The 17,918-nt window shown below is 37.6% G+C and overlaps 2 protein-coding genes across 6 annotated transcripts in view; one reads left to right on the top strand and one right to left on the bottom strand.

Moving 5' to 3' along the window:
* Positions 1-2,212, top strand: part of mta3 (metastasis associated 1 family, member 3) — a 37,022-nt gene extending 34,810 nt beyond the window's left edge. The window contains exon 20 of one of the 4 annotated variants that reach the window (XM_084134286.1): positions 1,045-2,212. Coding sequence is in view for 2 of the 4 variants with exons in the window: in XM_084134284.1 (XP_083990410.1) it covers positions 1,045-1,210 (166 nt within the window). In the remaining 2 variants the exon portion in view is untranslated. The remainder of the gene's footprint in view (positions 1-1,044) is intronic. The other 3 variants (XM_084134284.1, XM_084134285.1, XM_084134287.1) reach the window with 3 other exon arrangements.
* Positions 2,213-2,477: 265 nt separating this feature from the next.
* LOC311095656 (oxoeicosanoid receptor 1-like) lies at positions 2,478-4,704 on the bottom strand. Of its 2 annotated transcripts, XM_084134291.1 has the most exons (3): positions 4,617-4,704; positions 4,408-4,472; positions 2,478-3,626 (listed from the first exon to the last, which is right to left on the bottom strand). In XM_084134291.1, exon 3 carries the CDS (start codon positions 3,598-3,600, stop codon positions 2,659-2,661), a length of 942 nt encoding a protein of 313 aa, XP_083990417.1. In that variant the 5' UTR covers positions 3,601-3,626; positions 4,408-4,472; positions 4,617-4,704; the 3' UTR covers positions 2,478-2,658. The 2 variants fall into 2 exon arrangements, with proteins under 2 accessions (XP_083990417.1, XP_083990416.1); XM_084134290.1 differs by lacking the exon at positions 4,617-4,704 and having other exon boundaries at positions 4,408-4,600.
* Positions 4,705-17,918: the final 13,214 nt, after the last annotated feature.

The following is a 17,918-nucleotide window of genomic DNA, read 5'->3' as shown; positions in this document are numbered from 1 at the left end:
TGTCACTAAGCCATCGATCTATATTGCTTAATAATTACAAGGTCTAATATCTGTAACGTGCCAAGCTAAACACAGTTGTACTGTGATACACACAGAAAAACCAAAACCAATTCCAGTTCAACTTTCTTGATATTTTATATAGGCCTACATGTAATTGCATTCATTCTCCCCTCACATTGCAAAGCTTGTAAAATATGATAAAGCATGTTTGTTCTTCTGTTTTTCCTGCACAATATTTTAGAAATATCCTGCTTGCACACAAATTATTGCACAACACAGGGTGTTAGGCTACATGATAGTTTCATGAGCATTCAAAATTATTGCAGTGCCTCTAGTCAAAGTTATAGGCTATATATTTAACTTTTGATATAAGATTTTAAAAAGATTTTAATTTTTTTTTAAAGAAGCCTCTTATGCTGAACATTCACACCAGGAACGATAACTATACATATAACTATTACGATATATTAGCCACCAGCGGACGATGTCGTTTTTTTTTTTTTTTTTGTCGTCTGCCGCTTTAAATGCTCGAGCTTTTTAAAGCAGGAAGAATTCTGATTGGTTGTCTGATAAGAATTTTGAAAATGACTACGATATCATTTCTCTGTGCCGTTGCGTTATTGTTATAGTTGTGGTGTGGACTTTGCTATTCTTTTATAGGCCATTCAAAACGATCGTTAGAACTATATATTTATGGTTATCATTATAGTTATAGACCGTCCTTGCGTGTGAACGAGCCTTAAGGCTGCATTTATTAGATAAAAAATAACAGTAATACTGTAAAATATAATTACAATTTACCTAATTGCTAAAAACATTATTTAGCAAATGTAAAAATATAAAATATCTTTAAGGGATAATAAGGTATTTTTTCATAAATTATATAACAAAAAACATACATTTATCCAGCACAGCCATAAATCAAACCAAAAATAATAATGATAATAATAATTATCTAATGTGTTGTTAAATGTAAGTTTTGCATGATTGATGACATTACCAAAGACAATGATATGTTATGTTTTATTTTCCTATTCCTCTCAGGAAAGCCAGGAGGCTGCTCTCCCGTTCACAATTAAGAAGAGCATGTAGACAACCATGTGAGCAGATCAGCCTACGCAGGGTCCCTCAGGGGCCGGCACAGGTACCTGTACTGGCGCCCCCTCACCCCAGTTTACGGATGCGAGGTCCAATCGTCATCCATGACTGACATTCATCTGCATTGTTCTCCCCAGTCTGTCAGTTTATGGTTTGGAGTTTCATTTGCCTATTCAATTTGCTTCCTCTTATTCTACTTCTTCTAAAACTTTCGCTTCCACCTCTGGACAAACGGCTCATAACAAAAAAGCATTTAGCTAATAACCCAACCACAAAAAAAAAAAAAAATGATACTTGTATATTCAGCACCTCCTTGGATGGCAGCCTACGGCTCTTGTTTCAATATCTTTCTAAGTACTAAATGCTCATTAAGATTCAATACAAGCGCAACTTAAAACACTTTTACCTTACAGCAACTTATAACGTCGGCTCTGAGCACTGAGAATCTATGGCTGTGGCAACTAAACTTACAGGGTTCCACAAATGTGTATCATGTACAGATCAACGCTGATGCTGACCATTCAACAGACTCTTTTGAGAAGTGTTAGTGTACTCATTGTAAATTCAGTTAGCTCTGCATTGAATGGTTTCCTTTATTTCTCTGTATCTTCTGTGCGTATCATGACAAGTACAAGTTTGTGAGCTGTTTTTATATTGTATTCATGCGAGGACTGGATTGGATGTTGATTTATTGGGTAATTGGTGGTTTTAACTGAGAGCATGTTTCAATCGATTCTTTTAACTGGAGATGTTGTAATGATTTGTGGAAGTCAAAGCTTTGCAACTCTTAAATATTCATTCAGGACATTATGGTTCTGTCCCCCTCTTTCAGATGCCAGTAAATACCCTTTAGATGTTTGTAAGAAATTTATTTATTGGCTTCTTAACAAATAAAGCCAATTTTTCAGCACTTCACCAATTAAAATGACAAACTGGCAGAAGTCATAATTAAAATTTGGCTAAGGGAATATTCATTATCCCAGCTGTGTATATAGCATGTAACAGTGAAACAATAAGCTATTTTGTTTTCAATGCCTCATACATTTTTGTTGTATTTCATTGTATGTCACACATTTACTGAAAAATGCTAAATAAAAAAGCGCAGTACAGATTGTACGTCTGTGTGATAGTACAAAAAGCGATTGATGTAGCGGTGTACAGTATACCATATAGACAATTTAGGGCAAAATTATAATTCATTAGGTCACTATTCAGAGTTCAAGCCGGTCTTAAAGGGATAGTTCTGTCATCAATGTTCATCTTCTATCATGACTTTCTTCTGATGTTTAACAAAAGAAAATATTTTCAATGAACCCAATGGGGCCTGAAATTGCTGTTTTAGACCACACTGACTTAAATGGACAAAAAAAGTTGAAACATTTTTCAAAATATTCTCTTTAGTTTTCCGGAAAAGAAATAAAACCATACAGGTTTGGATCAACATGAGGGGTGAGTAATTGATGAATGAATTTTCATTTTTAGGTGAACTATCCCTTTAAGACAAATGTTATTTTCACCCTCCCAATTGCAATGATTGTAACACACAGTTTCTCAGGTAGATTAAGGTTTTTTTCTGTTCGTCTTCACACTCATCTTGAACTTCGTCAGCCCCGCTGAGTTGGTTTTGCCTTTCAAGGTGTCGCGGAACCAAGCGTTAATGTGGCAGTAGATGACTGGATCCAGTGCACAGTTCATGTAGGATAAAGCTAAAGAGGCATGAAGACCAACTATGAGGAATTCAGAACAGGGAAACACTTGAAGTAAGATGCCAAAAGTGACTGTAGGTAGGAAACACAGAACAAACATGATCACAAGAAACAGAAGCAATCTCACTGCCCGCTTCACCCTGCGGTGTGCCCCCTTAGACTCCCGAAAGTGGACGTGAGAGAAAACACGCACAAAACTGAAGACCACCAGTGTGAACCCAAGCAGGACCTCCATCAGCTGTACTGAATTATATATCCTCATTTGAACCGACGGCCATGTCCATGACAGATAACTGTGGCATGTGAGCTTCGACGAGTTTTTCTGTGGTGCGAGAGCCAGGTTCAAGGGGGCTGGAAGGCGAATGAGTAGAACACCCACCCAAACTGTGCTAACCAACACTATTGCTTGTCTCACACTCATTCGACAAATGCGATGGTGTGGGTGAAGTATCCTGAAGAAGCGGTCCACGGCTAAAATTGACATGAAAGCCATGCTTGTTGAGTTGTTTACAGATATAATGTACAGAACGAAGCGGCAAAAGGATTCACCAAATATCCAGTCTTCACCACGGAAGAGATAGTCTATGAGGAAAGGCAGCCCAGTGAGGAGTAGGAGGTCGGATATCACCAAGCAGAAGACATACACATTGCAAGCTTTCCATGGAGACTTGAAGAACAAAATCCACAGAGCAAACACAATTCCAGGCAAGCCAAAGATGAACTCCAAAATGAGAATGGGCTTTAAAATGGAAGAAACAAGAGTCTGAGATTCCATGCAGGAGGTGATGTTACTCATGATGAAAAGCAGTGCGAACTTGTAACCTAAAAGTACATTAATATTGTGTTAAGACAGTTAATAGGTTACACAGGAAAATCCTGATACGCATAAGTGTCACACATTTATAATTTACTATTAAACTTTAGGGGTGAGTAGGGCACAACCTAACGCAGGGCTAGTTGTAACACATGGTTTAAAGTTTCCTCACATGTTAGCATGACAAACTTAGTGTATTTACTTACAAGTTCCCATATCAAAACTATATAGAGAAAAAACAGCAGCAAAATTAAATTAGTTTATTTTTAATTATTAGAAAAATTAATTATTTTCTATGAAAAGTTAAAAATTGTATTTTATTAAAAAATATTTTAATTTGCATTGTATATCTTTTGAGTAGCTAATTCAGATAATATTTTAAGTTGTCATATTACGGTAAAGTAACATTGTGCCCCTCACATGGGGCGTGTTGTCACACTTGGTTTCTTTTGGGGTAAATAAAGAAAAAGTAGCCTATACACTATAATAATAAAACAAGACCACACAATTGTACTAGAAGTGTGAAATTAATGTTGGGAAAAAAAAGATAAATATCCTACTCTGAACCCCAAGTGGATTTACACAAACTTAGAAAGACAAAATGTTTTAGTTTGCGCCCCGTTCTCCCCATATAGGCTGCAAAATACAAAGATATTGTATTCTGCTCTAATAATAGTGAATTCTAATCCCCCCAAATTATGTTTTATTAATTCTTAGTCCTTAATTAGTACATGGCAAAAGAATAAAGAATATATAATCAAAGTAAATTAAATGCATTTTCAGACTTACCAAACGACCAGGGCAGGAGTTATCGCTGTTGTGAAGGAGATGACAATTTTGGTTTTGACAAGTTCCTGTGTGAGGAAACGACAGCACTGTGAGCAGATGAGTCACGGAAGATCAAATTATCTTTACGTTTTTTGTTATCGTTATTATCTTATTTAGACAGACCGCAAACCCACATTAACGTCATATTATGTATGCGGTGAATTTCTGACCTTTTGACATGCTGGTAAAAGATCATAAGCTTTTGTCAAAATGTGAGAGTAAGGGGAGGCCATATAGAAATGTGATGTCAACTCAGGGCAGTAGAGCACGTGCAGCCATGACGTCAAATCCCGGAAGACTATTTCGCCAGAGGTTCCCTCGAGATTTTCTAATGAGTTTTTATGATGGGGTTTTATCAACAATTTATTTATTTCTCTGGGATTGTGTCTTCGTATAGAGATTACTATTTGATTGTGAAAAGCATCTCATCTAAATTGTTTAGAAAGTGCAGACAGATCCCACCTCTCCCAGAAGGTCTGGGAGTCTCCCGCATATTGATAAGTTAGCTGATGACGCCCGCAAATAGTAATCGGAAAAACAATATCCCGGAAATCGAGCGAGCGAGAGAGAAAGCTTTTTTCACCTGGTATTAAGATCATGCGTTTTCGCACTTGTGAATTTTTAAGTGATTTTAAGTGACAAGTGGTCTGTCAAGACGCATTACCGTGCTGTGACTAGCCTAAGTTACTTGCGGGCAGTGGAGGGTGGAGATGGAGAACCTCTCCTCTTTTTCGTCATACTTCCCTTTTTCTCTACAGATTTAAAAGTATTTTATGACTCATTGAATGCAATTACTAGAATTAATACATTTAGCTAAACATCTCTTATTCTGAAAAAAAGTTATTTGTAGAATCTAATGCTTTTAATCCTTGTATCATGAAACAATAAAATAATTTAACTCGAAAACATGTTTATGAAGAAATAGAAAGATATGTTATACAGTATCCTCCATGTCTGTTTGATGTTCAAATGTTTTCTGGCATGTTTCTTGAAAGTTAATAAAAATGTGATGCAAAACGTCCAAGTATCGTCAGGTTGTTTAACACAGACCTTAGTCTTCCGGGTTTTAACTTGGATGTGTGATAATAATAGATATATTATGATATATTTTATTTAAAGACAAAAGTTCAAACAATGTAAGAGAGTAACGTTACTTCGTTTAGTGATGCGTAAAACACCCAATGGCGTGGATTAACACGCCTCTAATTGATTTGAAATAGGCTTCCTAATCGCTCATGAACTGTGTTATTGCATTGAGTCGCCAGAGCTCCAGTGGCGCAATCGGTTAGCGCGCGGTACTTATACAGCAGTACAAAGCAGAGCAATGCCGAGGTTGTGAGTTCGAGCCTCACCTGGAGCAGAGTTTTGCACGATGACAAAGTAGGTTGGTTTCTACCTCTACTCAAAGCGTAATGTGCTGGTACACAGTCCTACATGATCACTTGTGTAAAAATACGTCGATAACAGATCTATCAAGGATGTCATAACTCACAGTGCCAGGTAAGACCATAGACATCTATGGTTAAGACTGTCATTGAGCAGTAAATGTGTGGACATTCAAAGGAAGTGCGTTGTGTGTGAGTAAACCAGACAACAATGTATTTGGCGTTAATGGCGGAACGTAGCCTCTAAGGGGCAGCATTGACTTAGTAGACATTCGCCACGTGTTAAAACCTCAACGCTCTGGAACTTTTCTCTGAAGTGTGTGTCTGAGAATGATCAGGAATGGCCATTTCAACTGATAGTTGTACAGTTTATTTTGTTTTATTATTTATTTTCACTTTCCCCGCTTTATTTTACATCCGGATATAGCTGTATGTGTATGTTTTCACAGTGAAAATGCGTCATGCATTTATATCGACAGTATACAGTGTTTTCTTTGTCACCTTTCCTTTAACTTTAACTTTACATGGTTGTGTTTTTAAAAGTCTATTTTTCTTCACGTGATTTAGAGGTGTGAGTTGGATGATGATGTATCCTTAGTCGCAGAACCTGATTTTACCACATGCAACATGTTCCTGGATCAACATCAGTGTTATCCACATCATTTCCCTCTGATTTTAGGGATAGGGTTAAGGTTAGGGGTAGGGATAATGTTATGACTCAATTTTTAGACAGGAAAGTTGTTCCAGGATCAACAAAATATATTGACACAGCCACACGTCTAAATCAGGACGTGCATTTTAGTCATCCAGAAACATCTCATCACATCAATGGCTTCATATGTTTCTGTTTAAATTTATGTTCTTGGCTCACTTTTTACTTGTAAACATCACATTTACACATAAACAGCACAGCCTTGTCAATTCTTTTGGTCTGATGATCAGATTTCATCTTAGCTCTACCACTGCCAAAACTGTCATGTCAAAATCCCACTAAACAACTGCTTTGGGTTCTTGATTGAGAAACAGCAGAATTCTTGAATAAATTGTTTCACATGCTTTTTGATTATAAGCTAACAAGCTGCAGACTATCTATCTATCTATCTATCTATCTATCTATCTATCTATCTATCTATCTATCTATCTATCTATCTATCTATCTATCTATCTATCTATCTATCTATCCATACATCTAACCAACACACTACCTATAATAAGCAATATCGTATGAGAATTTTTTATAATAATTTCTCATTATTATTTATAAACATATTTAATATTCAAAACACCATTTATCAATTTATTTATTTTAAATGACTTTGTTTCTCAGCATACATGCTTAGCACTTGAGAAAGCCCTGAACTCAACAAGGAAAAAAGGGAAGAAAAATAAATGCCTTTATGTGAGGAATGAATGGCCATCTTTAACTTCTCAAGTTTTATTTTATTGCCTTGTCACGGCTCATGGATTACCATTAAAGTGCAATCAGCATGAGTGCCTGTGTATGAGTGTGAACCTGCGCTTGTAAAGTGTATGAGCGTGTGTTTGAGTGAACACATTGAGTAATCAGTGGTTAAAGAAAGGAGAACATTGTGGGAACAAAATTTGAAAAATAGGTTTAGGCACACTTTTTTTAAGAGAAGGAAAGTAGATAGCGGAATCAAGATAATAGAGAGAAGAACGCGCACACACAATGAAGGAAGCTGAGAGGATTGTCTGTATCAGATTTCTGTGGTAATGGTTGGGTGGGTCAGTGGTTAAACTGCTTCTCACAAACACATTCCAGAGCTGAGGCAGAGCGCATCTGGTGTGCAAGTGCAGACAAGCAGAGCCAAGAGCTTCCCTGCAGCACCTCTCTCTCTTTCTCTCCCTCCCTTTCTCTTTCTCTTTCTTCCTCATGGGCTCTCTTTCCACATCTTTCTTTTTTTTTGTTGAATTCTTTAACACCATGGTTAACCCTCATGTTCTGTTTGAGGTCTCAAAGACCCCAGGGCTATTTTAATAGCTTAAAAAAAAAGAAAAAAAAAAAAAGACGTGGCATGAAGTACAATGTGGACTTTTTCTAATCTTATCAGAATTTATTATAAACAAAATTTCAAACTGATAGCAAATGTCCTCCAATTGAACATATTACACTGATAGCAAATGTCCTCCAACTGAAAATATTACATTACTCATGTTACATTTGGGGGTCTCAAAATGGCCGCAAGCAGAAACAACATTACAAACATTATACATTTAAAAAAAGAATAAAAATTAAAATAAAGCAATGAGGGTTAACTAAGAAGCTTCTTGGCGCTTTGTTCTGGTTGCCCATCTGTGATTCATGATACAGTCACCATAAATCTTCACTTAGGATTTAATGCTAGTTAACCCGTTAGTGCATCTGTATGTGTCCTTCAGTGGTATGTCTATAATATACGAGCCATTTACACAATGCATAAAATCAGCTTTAGCTCCTTTACACAAACACACATGTGCCATTACCCATAAGGCCCTGTCAACAGGCTGCGGGAGTTCCTGTAGGGGAAATAAGGGTTTAAATGAGGGAATTGATACTTGGGCCTGAATGTCTGGGCCTTTTGTCCTTACTTTAGCTCAAAACATGACTTTGAACTACTCATTTGAACACTAACGTATAGTGCAGTTACCAGTTACTCAATCTTACTCATCAGCAACCTTCTGCACATTAACTGATTTTTCGATATGACTTGACTTGTGTCAAGATGTTTTTTGTTAGGTTCAGTACTTTCATTTGATTGAAGGACAAGACACATTCTCCACTTACTTGTTTACATTGCTTATGTTGTGTTTTCTCTCAGCAACAGTAATGCGACCCTTGGAACATTTCGGTTCTGTTTTTTCTCACTTTTGGTGGAGTCGCTAACAGCTGCTTCGGTGATTTGTGCATATAACATTCTGTTCCTCCCCTCCTCCGCCGAGACACTCGGTGCTTCTTCTTTTCACGCTTTATTAAAGCATCCTAGTTTTTTAGTTCAATTTCTTCACTTTCACAGATGAAATCTTTATTCAGCCACATAGGGGGGCATATGGTTTTCATTTTAAGTGTGACTCACAGATAAATTGAAGAAATATGCAGTGAAATTCCTGATTAAAACCTTGGCAGTCTTTTTAATTCTCTCTGAGTCATGAATCTTGGGGGAAAACCCATACCATTTTCACCTTTAACCCTCAAAGTTGAGTCTTTTGACCACAGAAGCACATTGTCTAGGAATTCTGCCTTCAAAAAATGAACCAAAAAAACCCCCCCAAAAAACATGACATGACATTGTCCACACCGCCTTGCGAAAAAGAATGTTGGAATAATTTAATATTTACACAAAGTAGTGAAAACCGACACGCCAAGCTGGCCGGATTAAACTTTGAGATGTACCTAACGTTGCTTTATGCATGATGGAACTGACATGCTATCATAATCGCTCTCTTCTTATCTGTTATTTTTTTCCAGTGACTGAACCTCATTCTCTTTCACCCTTATTTGAGCCAAGATAACCTGCGTCAAACATATCACTGAGGAATGTTTCAGAGAGGACTTTTAATCAAAGCTGCAAATGTTTTTCTAGAAATGCATGATTGAAAGTAATAAGACTCACATGAATTCCAATCAAATGGAAGTTTTGTAAATCTATCTCTAATAAGTATTTTGCTTCCTATTTGCTTAACCCTTAAATGCATGAATGTTTGCCAGTCATTATTACATATTGGGTCTTAAGTGACCCGGATCTACCTATCGTGATAATATAAAACTCTCTTGATATTAGAGTAAAAATTACATAAGAATAAAATAAAGAATATTTTGTTACCTTTTGGAGCTTGGAAGGGTTCAGTTTGAGCAGATGTTTTATACCATCATCACTGTCCTCGTCAGAGCTCATTTCCCAAGACATTCGGCATCTGGATCATATTCGCGAATCTCAAACATATTCTCAAAACTATCATTTTCGACATCTTCAAAATTAATATTTTGATTGCTGACAGCTTCTTCACCAGATGCACCATCAAGTGACACTGACACTAATATTTGACTGCATTAGAATTTGTTCTGCAGTAAATCGCTGAGGCATTTCAAGTTTTGCTGATGATACGTCCTATTCGTTTGTTTTCTGCCTGCTGTAACTGTGAGTGAAACGTCACTTCATCATTGTGTATCAGACATTGCCACCTTGTAATAAAGGTGAACTGCACTTATTCAGTCATCAAAGATTCAATTATTGTTGTGCAGTAAAAATAAACGTACAAACCTTGGGTCGTTAGCAACACTATATAATTTTTACAAAAAAAAATAAAAAATGTATGAGAAACATGGCTTTCTTTTATAATTTTATTCTTTTTTTCTTGTTACATTGTTTATAATGAATTGATTGAGGAATACTAAGAAGGTTGATGTCTATAACTTTAAAAAATGAATGAGGAGGAGGGTGGTGAATGACATCCTGGGTCACTAAATTATGTTTTATTACCAAAGTTCGGGAGAAGCACGTTCAGATAATTAATCTAATCGTTATGGGTGGAGCTCATCCAGTCAACTCAATTCTCTGGGTTCGGGCCAAATTCCGAGCTCAGAGCCCTCCCCTCAGACAGCACGCCAAATATGCATATCCTTTACTCTATCTAATTATATGTAAGTGTGAACTCGTGAAAGACCCAATGTATGTGTTTAATCAAGACGGAGCTGACAGCACGTTGTTTGATAACATCTTGAGCACTGTTCATTGTTCCTCTGACATGACTCTTGTCACACTCATTATGCCATGTCATATCAGTGTCTGACAGGTTTCTGCATGTTCTAAACTGATAAATGTCTCATAGAATATAAATGAAATAATACAGACTTATAAGGTTCCCAGACAATTATCCTTGCCATTCTTGTCAACTCCTGTGGATGAGAGTGTGTGAATAGGGATGATGTTCCTGGAGAATGTGGTTTCTGCAGCCAGTGAAAGAGGGTCTGAACTGGCAGTCCCTGAGCCATGGTGTTTTCAGAGGAGGACATGCAGTTCCTGTTCTTCCAAATGCTTGGGAATAAGTAGCCGCCAAGCTGTGGCTCCAACAGACATTATATCTTGGCTTTTTGCACCCTTCAGCCTGCAATTATGACTAATTTTAGATCCGCTGAGTAACAGGCAAAGAGGTCAAATGTCCACGGTTCGTATTTTGAGCTCTGAATAAATGTTGGTCATATGAGAAACCACAGTTGCCTGAATCTCCCTCTCTCTCTCTCTCTCTGTCTCTCACTATGCTACCATCTCTCCTCCCCGTACAGGGAATATGAATGGACTGTTTTGTCACTCACCACATGCCAAAGGTAAATGAGGCTATATAAATTTGTGTCAACACAATTTTATTCATTAACAAAATGGCTTAATATACTTCTGCTTTTTACATCTGAAAACAAAAACTATCATAGGCTGGATGTTCAGTTGTAAGGGGGATGCTGCCCAACTGCAAATATCTTGGACGAACAAAGATTCCCATGGTTGTTGTTTATTTTTATAGGAAGTGGAATTATTTCCACAGAAAATGGAGCTGCAAAAAAATGCATAAAGCAAACCACTTGGACAATGCTTTGGCAGGATGTACTTTTTTGTCATTTCCTGTCACTGGGATGTTTTTCATTTGCTGACTTGTATTGTGTGATGAGTCTGGTGCCAATAGGACAGCATAAGGCACACTGGAGTTCCAGCAAATTGCAATAGTTTTTGAAGGATCATGTGACAATGAAGCCGCGTGGCTGCTGAAAATTCAGTTTTGCCATCACAGGAATAAATTACATTTTCATTTTTTTCAACTGTATTTTGATCAAATAAATGTAGCTTTGATGAGCACATATATTTTTTATTCATTCCAAACCTTTGCCCAGTAGTCTTTGTGTATATAGCATATAGCCTACTTATTTTGAAAAAGTCAGCATTTTCAAATTTCAGACAGAGCCCATGTGTTTCTTGTATGGGATCTATATCCTCAAAGACATGGTCTGTACTGTCAAAACCCCTTCAGTGATTCGTGCCATATAGGTTTTATTTAAAGAACATCAAACAACTACATTCAAAGTGTTTTGAAACATGGACTGGCTTATGGTAATGCGATGGTGCAAAGCTTTGTACATTACATTGCGTGTCAATCCTAAAAGCCATGAACATGTCTTGGGATCAACAGGCTTTTAAGATGAACTCATTTGAGGTTTGAATGTTTTTTGTACCATCATCTGGTTCAGCTTGAAGCACGGTTTCCCTCCTTCCCACCACCCATATGATACTCCCTCGGCTCTTAGGGTCTACTAATGACATCACAGCACACATCTTGATAGACGTCAAACATTTTTCACCACAACCAGGTTCAGATGGCACAACTAATGGTCTCCATATGAAGCATGCATAGAAAATGGTCGGTGGGGGGAAGGGATAGGGCTTTGCTGAGCAGAACCAACCGTGAGAATCTCAAATAAAGCCTATGCGACATGTAACACATCCAATGAGATTGATATAGCATTTATAGAACTTGGTAGGCTATTTGTTTATTATACTATTTAGATGAAATCATAAAAGAAAGAAGAAATCAGTGGTGTTACCACAGACAATTAGCTATAATGTTATTATGACTTTACCCTGTCATCATCTCTTTGTTTCGATAACCCTATGGTTCATGGCAGTGATTAAATCACTGAAGGCCACTGGATCACTGTGTTGTTGGTTTAGTAGGCATTCCTATTCTATTGCATGCATCCAACTATATCTGTCTGGAGGTGAGTCACTTGGCGCTTTCACATATGCAGGCTTTTCGGGACTTTTAATGGCATTTTCCCTCTTAGTAGTCGTTTCTAAAGAGATGAAGACATTGCAATACAAGTTATGTATTGACGTTATATGTGAACAAATTGTAAGAGCAATGCCAATTCATATTGAAAATGAATGATGTCACATCGCGTTGTTGCTACAAACCGACTTGCCAATTCTTGAATGTAGTTCACTTCACTTTCTGTTCGTTTGTTTTATTGACCTTATGATTTGTTACTGGCTATGCTCAACCGAAGGCTGAACAATTGTAGTTAAATTCAGAGATTTGATTATGTACCCTGTTTGTTTGTTGTTTGTAAAGTTGAAGATTAAAAAAAAGAAGTTCACTTCACTTTCACACTATTTTGTTTACCATGCACGCAAGAACCGATGAGGTTTGTTTGTCCTTCTTCTCCTTATATGGTGTTTTCCTTTCATATCACTCTTTTAAAGCAGTATGATGTTTTATTTGATTCATTTTGACAATATCATAAGATTTTCTATGATATTAAAATGTTCTTTTATGTCTTTTACTCCTCACTGCTCATCGTCTGGCTTCCAGCATCATTCTTCTCTGGTTTCTCACTTCCTCCTGGATCTTTCCAGAGCTCCAGGGAGAGTGTATGAAAAACTCTCTCTTCTCTGTTTCTTCCTGCAATCCTTTTCCCAATTATGTTGTGTTCAGTCATCCAAAGGCCACAGTTCCCCAGAGTTCACTGTCTTGATTCAAGAGTTTGGTTAAATAAATGACATAATCATTGCTTAAGAAGAATTTTGACATCAAGGCAATTCAATGAAATCAAAATAAATTTGTTCAGAATAAAATAATAAACAGGGATAACACACAAGGATGTTCTCCCGTGCACATATGCAATTATAACACGTTCGAACAAAAATATAATTATACACCAAGCACACAGTGTCAGAGGCATCAGGCTTTAAAATGACTGCTTTTGATAGCCAAAAGTCACATACATACAGTGTTTTCAATAATTTAGTTATTAGAATGTCATGTTCCCATTAACTAAATATGTGTGGGTGTTTGCTTTTATACACAGTATCATTTATGTTTGATAACTCAAGCCTGAGGCCTGGATACCATGTACCTCATTCATCACCAGCAGCATTCATCAAGCATAAGACAGCAGATGCCGGCAAAAAATGTGTGTAAAATATTGATGTCATTTTCCTTTTTTTCAGGTTTAGCAAATACACATTACTAAAAGCACAACGGTTCCCATAAGATTGTCAGTTTGTACCTCAAAAAGGATGTGCATTCTCCATAGATATGATATTCATACTATATTTATAAACCATATACATCTCTTTTTATTATTCATCTGTATGCAGTGTTTTCTTTTTGCATTTATCCAGATGACACCTATGTATTATTTAGCAATAATCCTCTATTTATTCTTTCCCGCAATCACCAGAACCAGTTCTGACTATAGAATTTGTCATTAAGTGTGTTGTAAGTCTCTTCAGCTGGACAAAAGCTTATTTTTAGATTATGGAGTCTAGCTTTCTTCAACAAAAAGAAACACTTATCTCTCCAGGTTCTTAAATGTACTAACTAAAAACTTCAGAGGGCATAAGGAGGTTGAGAAAAACTAAAAGAAAAAACAAGGGAGGAAAGTAACTGAGCTTTATAGAGTGTAGGCTACAGCTGGAGAAAAAAAAATGCATCAGAAGCCAAATGAGTTAATTGTATACTGCTCTTGGCTATCTGGTACATTGTAATCACTGCATTGGAAACTCCCCTTGCTTCTGCAACAGAACATTTGTTTCCTCTGGGACAAATATGAGATCTGTCGAAGCTGCTGTGGCATGTGTGTAGCTTGACCCTGCATTGTGAAATGTTCCTTTATCAATCCTATTTTTAGTTAGCGGTAGTCGTATAATGTACCGACGCACAGCTTGGCCATATCCCTTTGTAAGGCCGCATCAGTAATCTGAGCATTAAAAAAAAACAAAAAAAAAAACATTCCCTATCAGTCAACACATTTTAAATTAATTTTATTGCTCTCTGTTTCGTCTGGAGACTCTCCAGATCCTGGAGGAGCTGAGATGTTTGAGAGCACTTGTTTAATGCAGATGCAGTCTATCTGTCAACAGTTTTGGTGTTTGGTGATTTTTTTTACGTAATGCCACCTGAATGTGCACGCACACACGCGGATAAGGGTCCGTCTACAGTATACAGCTGTCTCGATCACTTCTCATAACAGTTCAAACAGGCCTGGTTTTAAAAATAGCTGCAGTCTAATAAAGGCAGATGAACTGGTGGGTCAGGGAGGTGAAGTGAGGTGAAGAGAGAGGAGTGGGGTGGGCAGAACATGGGGTGACTGGCTCAAGTAAACATATGCTTGCTTGAAATTTGTTTTCATAGAATTACTAGAGAGAAGAGATGTGATTGGATTTCCAGCTGATCCCTGGGTGGTTCTTCAGGTTCAAGGTTAGATGCATCCACGGTATAAGCGTTAGCTGATATCCAGGTCGAGATGGAATTTACCAACTTATTTAGAGACTTAAATATGGTGAAATGTAGAGCACTACACTCTTATAGATTGCTAAAAGCCAACATATTTAATAAACAAACATGCAGGGCGAAGATGGTGCATGTGTTGTAGAAGTGTCCCAAATTATGCACTACATACTACTCTGCCATAGAATGCATTAATTGTAGTACATGCTGTCTCGTATGGAACATTTTACTTTTTCTTTCTACACAGAAGTATTTGCCATTTTCCATGTCAAGCTAATGTTTCATCTGACGTGTTGCTGCTAGCTTTAGCACTTTTAACTCCTCCCCATTTGCTATGCAGAGAAAGCTGAAACTGTTGAGTACATAAAGTGTCCTACATTCAGGTACTCATAGCGCACTGCAGATTTCACGAGAACCTAATCATATTTTAGTGTGACATTTTATTCCAAAATGTTTATACCATTAATGTTTGAAGATATATTTTGTAAAGAAAAGCAAGGATGAATAAAAGTTAAGATGTTAAAAAAAAAGCTTTTTAAAAATGTTTAAAACTGTTTTCAACATTAATAATAAGAAGAAATGTTTTCTTGAGAAGCAAATCAGCAGATTAGAATGATTTCTGAAGGATCATGTGACACTGAAGACTGGAGTAATGATGCTGAGAATTCAGCTTTGCCATCATAAATTGCATTTTAAAATATATTAAAACATATACATTTTAAAATTGTAATAACATGTTACTGTTTTTACTGTATTTTTGATCAAAGAAATGCTGCCTTGGTGAGACTTCTTTCACAAACATAAAATTGTACAGACCTCAACAATTTTAACGGTATGTAAATGTGTATCTCAGAATGAGAATATTTGATTTATGACAGATGGAGGCAGATACTTGCTTCCTCTGTGAGTTAAAGTTAAGGCAGAGCTGATCTCGCTGGATAGCTGCTGGACAGCAGATAAATATTTGAAGAGAAATGAAAGAAGGAGGCCTAAGCCAAGTCCAGGGTAAAGTAAGCTTTCCAAATATTTAAGGAGTTCCACAGTGAAAACACTCCTCTCACTTCAAATAAAATGCCCGGAGAGCTTGCTCTAATAAAAGCTCAGGAGGCTTATTTATTTTTGAACCGAGAGTTTGGATTAATGAGAAATAGGGCAATGAATGTGATTGTGTTATTCATTAACCCACAATAACTGGTTCTCAGGTATCTTCCCTCTGTAAGATATAGCAGCCTTCATTAGTGTCGCCACAGCACCTGCATCCACTAGGGGGTGGTCTCATGTCACAGGACCTACAGGCAAAGAAAATAGAAGTTGTTTTTATGGCAAGCAAATACTTATTCCTTTTACCTTGATGATCTATATTTACAATTTTTTAATCTTACTACACAGCACATTGTTGTTGTTTTTTACTTTGTGCCTTCAGAACAACCAGTCTGTGCATCAGAGTGGGGGCCTGGCTGGTGCTGCCTGCTGGTGACCATTGCCCACAGGGGTCTTCTAATCGTCCCAGTAATCACTATAAATTCAACAAAGAAGGCGCCCTGCTGTGGAACGTTCCGGAGTCGTGTGTTATCTGAGAGCGTGGTGCTGGACAGCCAGCTGACTTTGACAAACACAGCAGAGCTTTTCTGCCAATGCAGGGTCAGAGTCTCACCCAAGACAGGAAGAGCAGTGTAGAAGCATATTCCCTGCTTCTTATGGTTATCATAAGGATCAGCTGTTGCATTCCTCCATATATCTTAGAAATATCATCACTGTTATCAAGTTTCCTTTTTTAGTTTAAACTGGACAAAACGAGCATAGAGAGTTTACTCAGCTGCTATTATACTACATTTAAGCATGGCAGACACTTTTATCCAAAGCAAACTAAAGTGTATCCAGAATATATATATATATATATATATATATATATAATCAGTATATGTGTTCCTTGTGTAACCTGTCCTACTCAATCCACTCTGAGCAGGATTCAAACCAGGGTCTCCAGTGAGGGAGGCAGGAGCGCTAACAAGGAAAGACCACAGCCTCTAGCGTCAGTCGCTAGTGTGTCTCTTGAGGCCAGGGGAGTGAGGTTTGAACGCACAGCTCTTACTGGCCTACGTCTGTTACACTCAACCCCCTAAACCTCACTTCCATACGGGTCACGGCACCAAATGTAACCAGTCCTACTCGATTTGCTCCGAGCAGGATTTGAACCAGGATCTCTGGTGTGTGAGGTGGGCACACTAACAAGGACACTAAAGACCGCAGTCTCTAGAGTGTGTCTTGAGGCCAGGGGAGTGAGGTTTGAACGCACAGCTCTTACTGGCCTACGTCTGTTACACTCAACCCCCTAAACCTCACTTCCATACGGGTCACGGCACCAAATGTAACCAGTCCTACTCGATCTGATCCGAGTGGGATTCGAACCAGTCTCTTGAGGCCAGGGGAGTGAGGTTTAAACGCACAGCTCTTACTGGCCTACGTCCGTTGTGAATTGAATCCATAACTTTTGTGTTGCTAGAACCTGTTCAGCTACAGAGACAATACAATACTATACTATACTATATACTATACTATACTATACTATACTATACTATACTATACTATACTGTAAGTATAGCTTAAAGGTGCAGTAAGTGATTTGTAACATACTTGTAGCCAGTCAGCAGTAAGGGGCGTATACACTCATGATGGGGGAGGTGCTTGTGTTGCATAGCGTGTTTGTGAATTTAGGGGCAGATCTATTAAGATATGGGTATGGTCCTTTTCTCAGAAATCGCTTACTGCACCTTTAATATATGCTGCTACAGGCAGGAGATCAGATGAAGAAGA

Source organism: Abramis brama, assembly GCF_963993115.1.
Source record: "Abramis brama genome assembly, chromosome: 14".
Taxonomy (NCBI): domain Eukaryota; kingdom Metazoa; phylum Chordata; class Actinopteri; order Cypriniformes; family Leuciscidae; genus Abramis; species Abramis brama.
Note: the sequence above shows the minus strand (reverse complement) of the source record. Positions and strands in the feature narration are given on the sequence as shown.

What these genes read in the sequence shown, in the direction of transcription:
- LOC311095656 (XM_084134291.1), bottom strand. Translation starts at nt 3,600, where the DNA reads ATGAGTAACATCACCTCCTGCATGGAATCTCAGACTCTTGTTTCTTCC.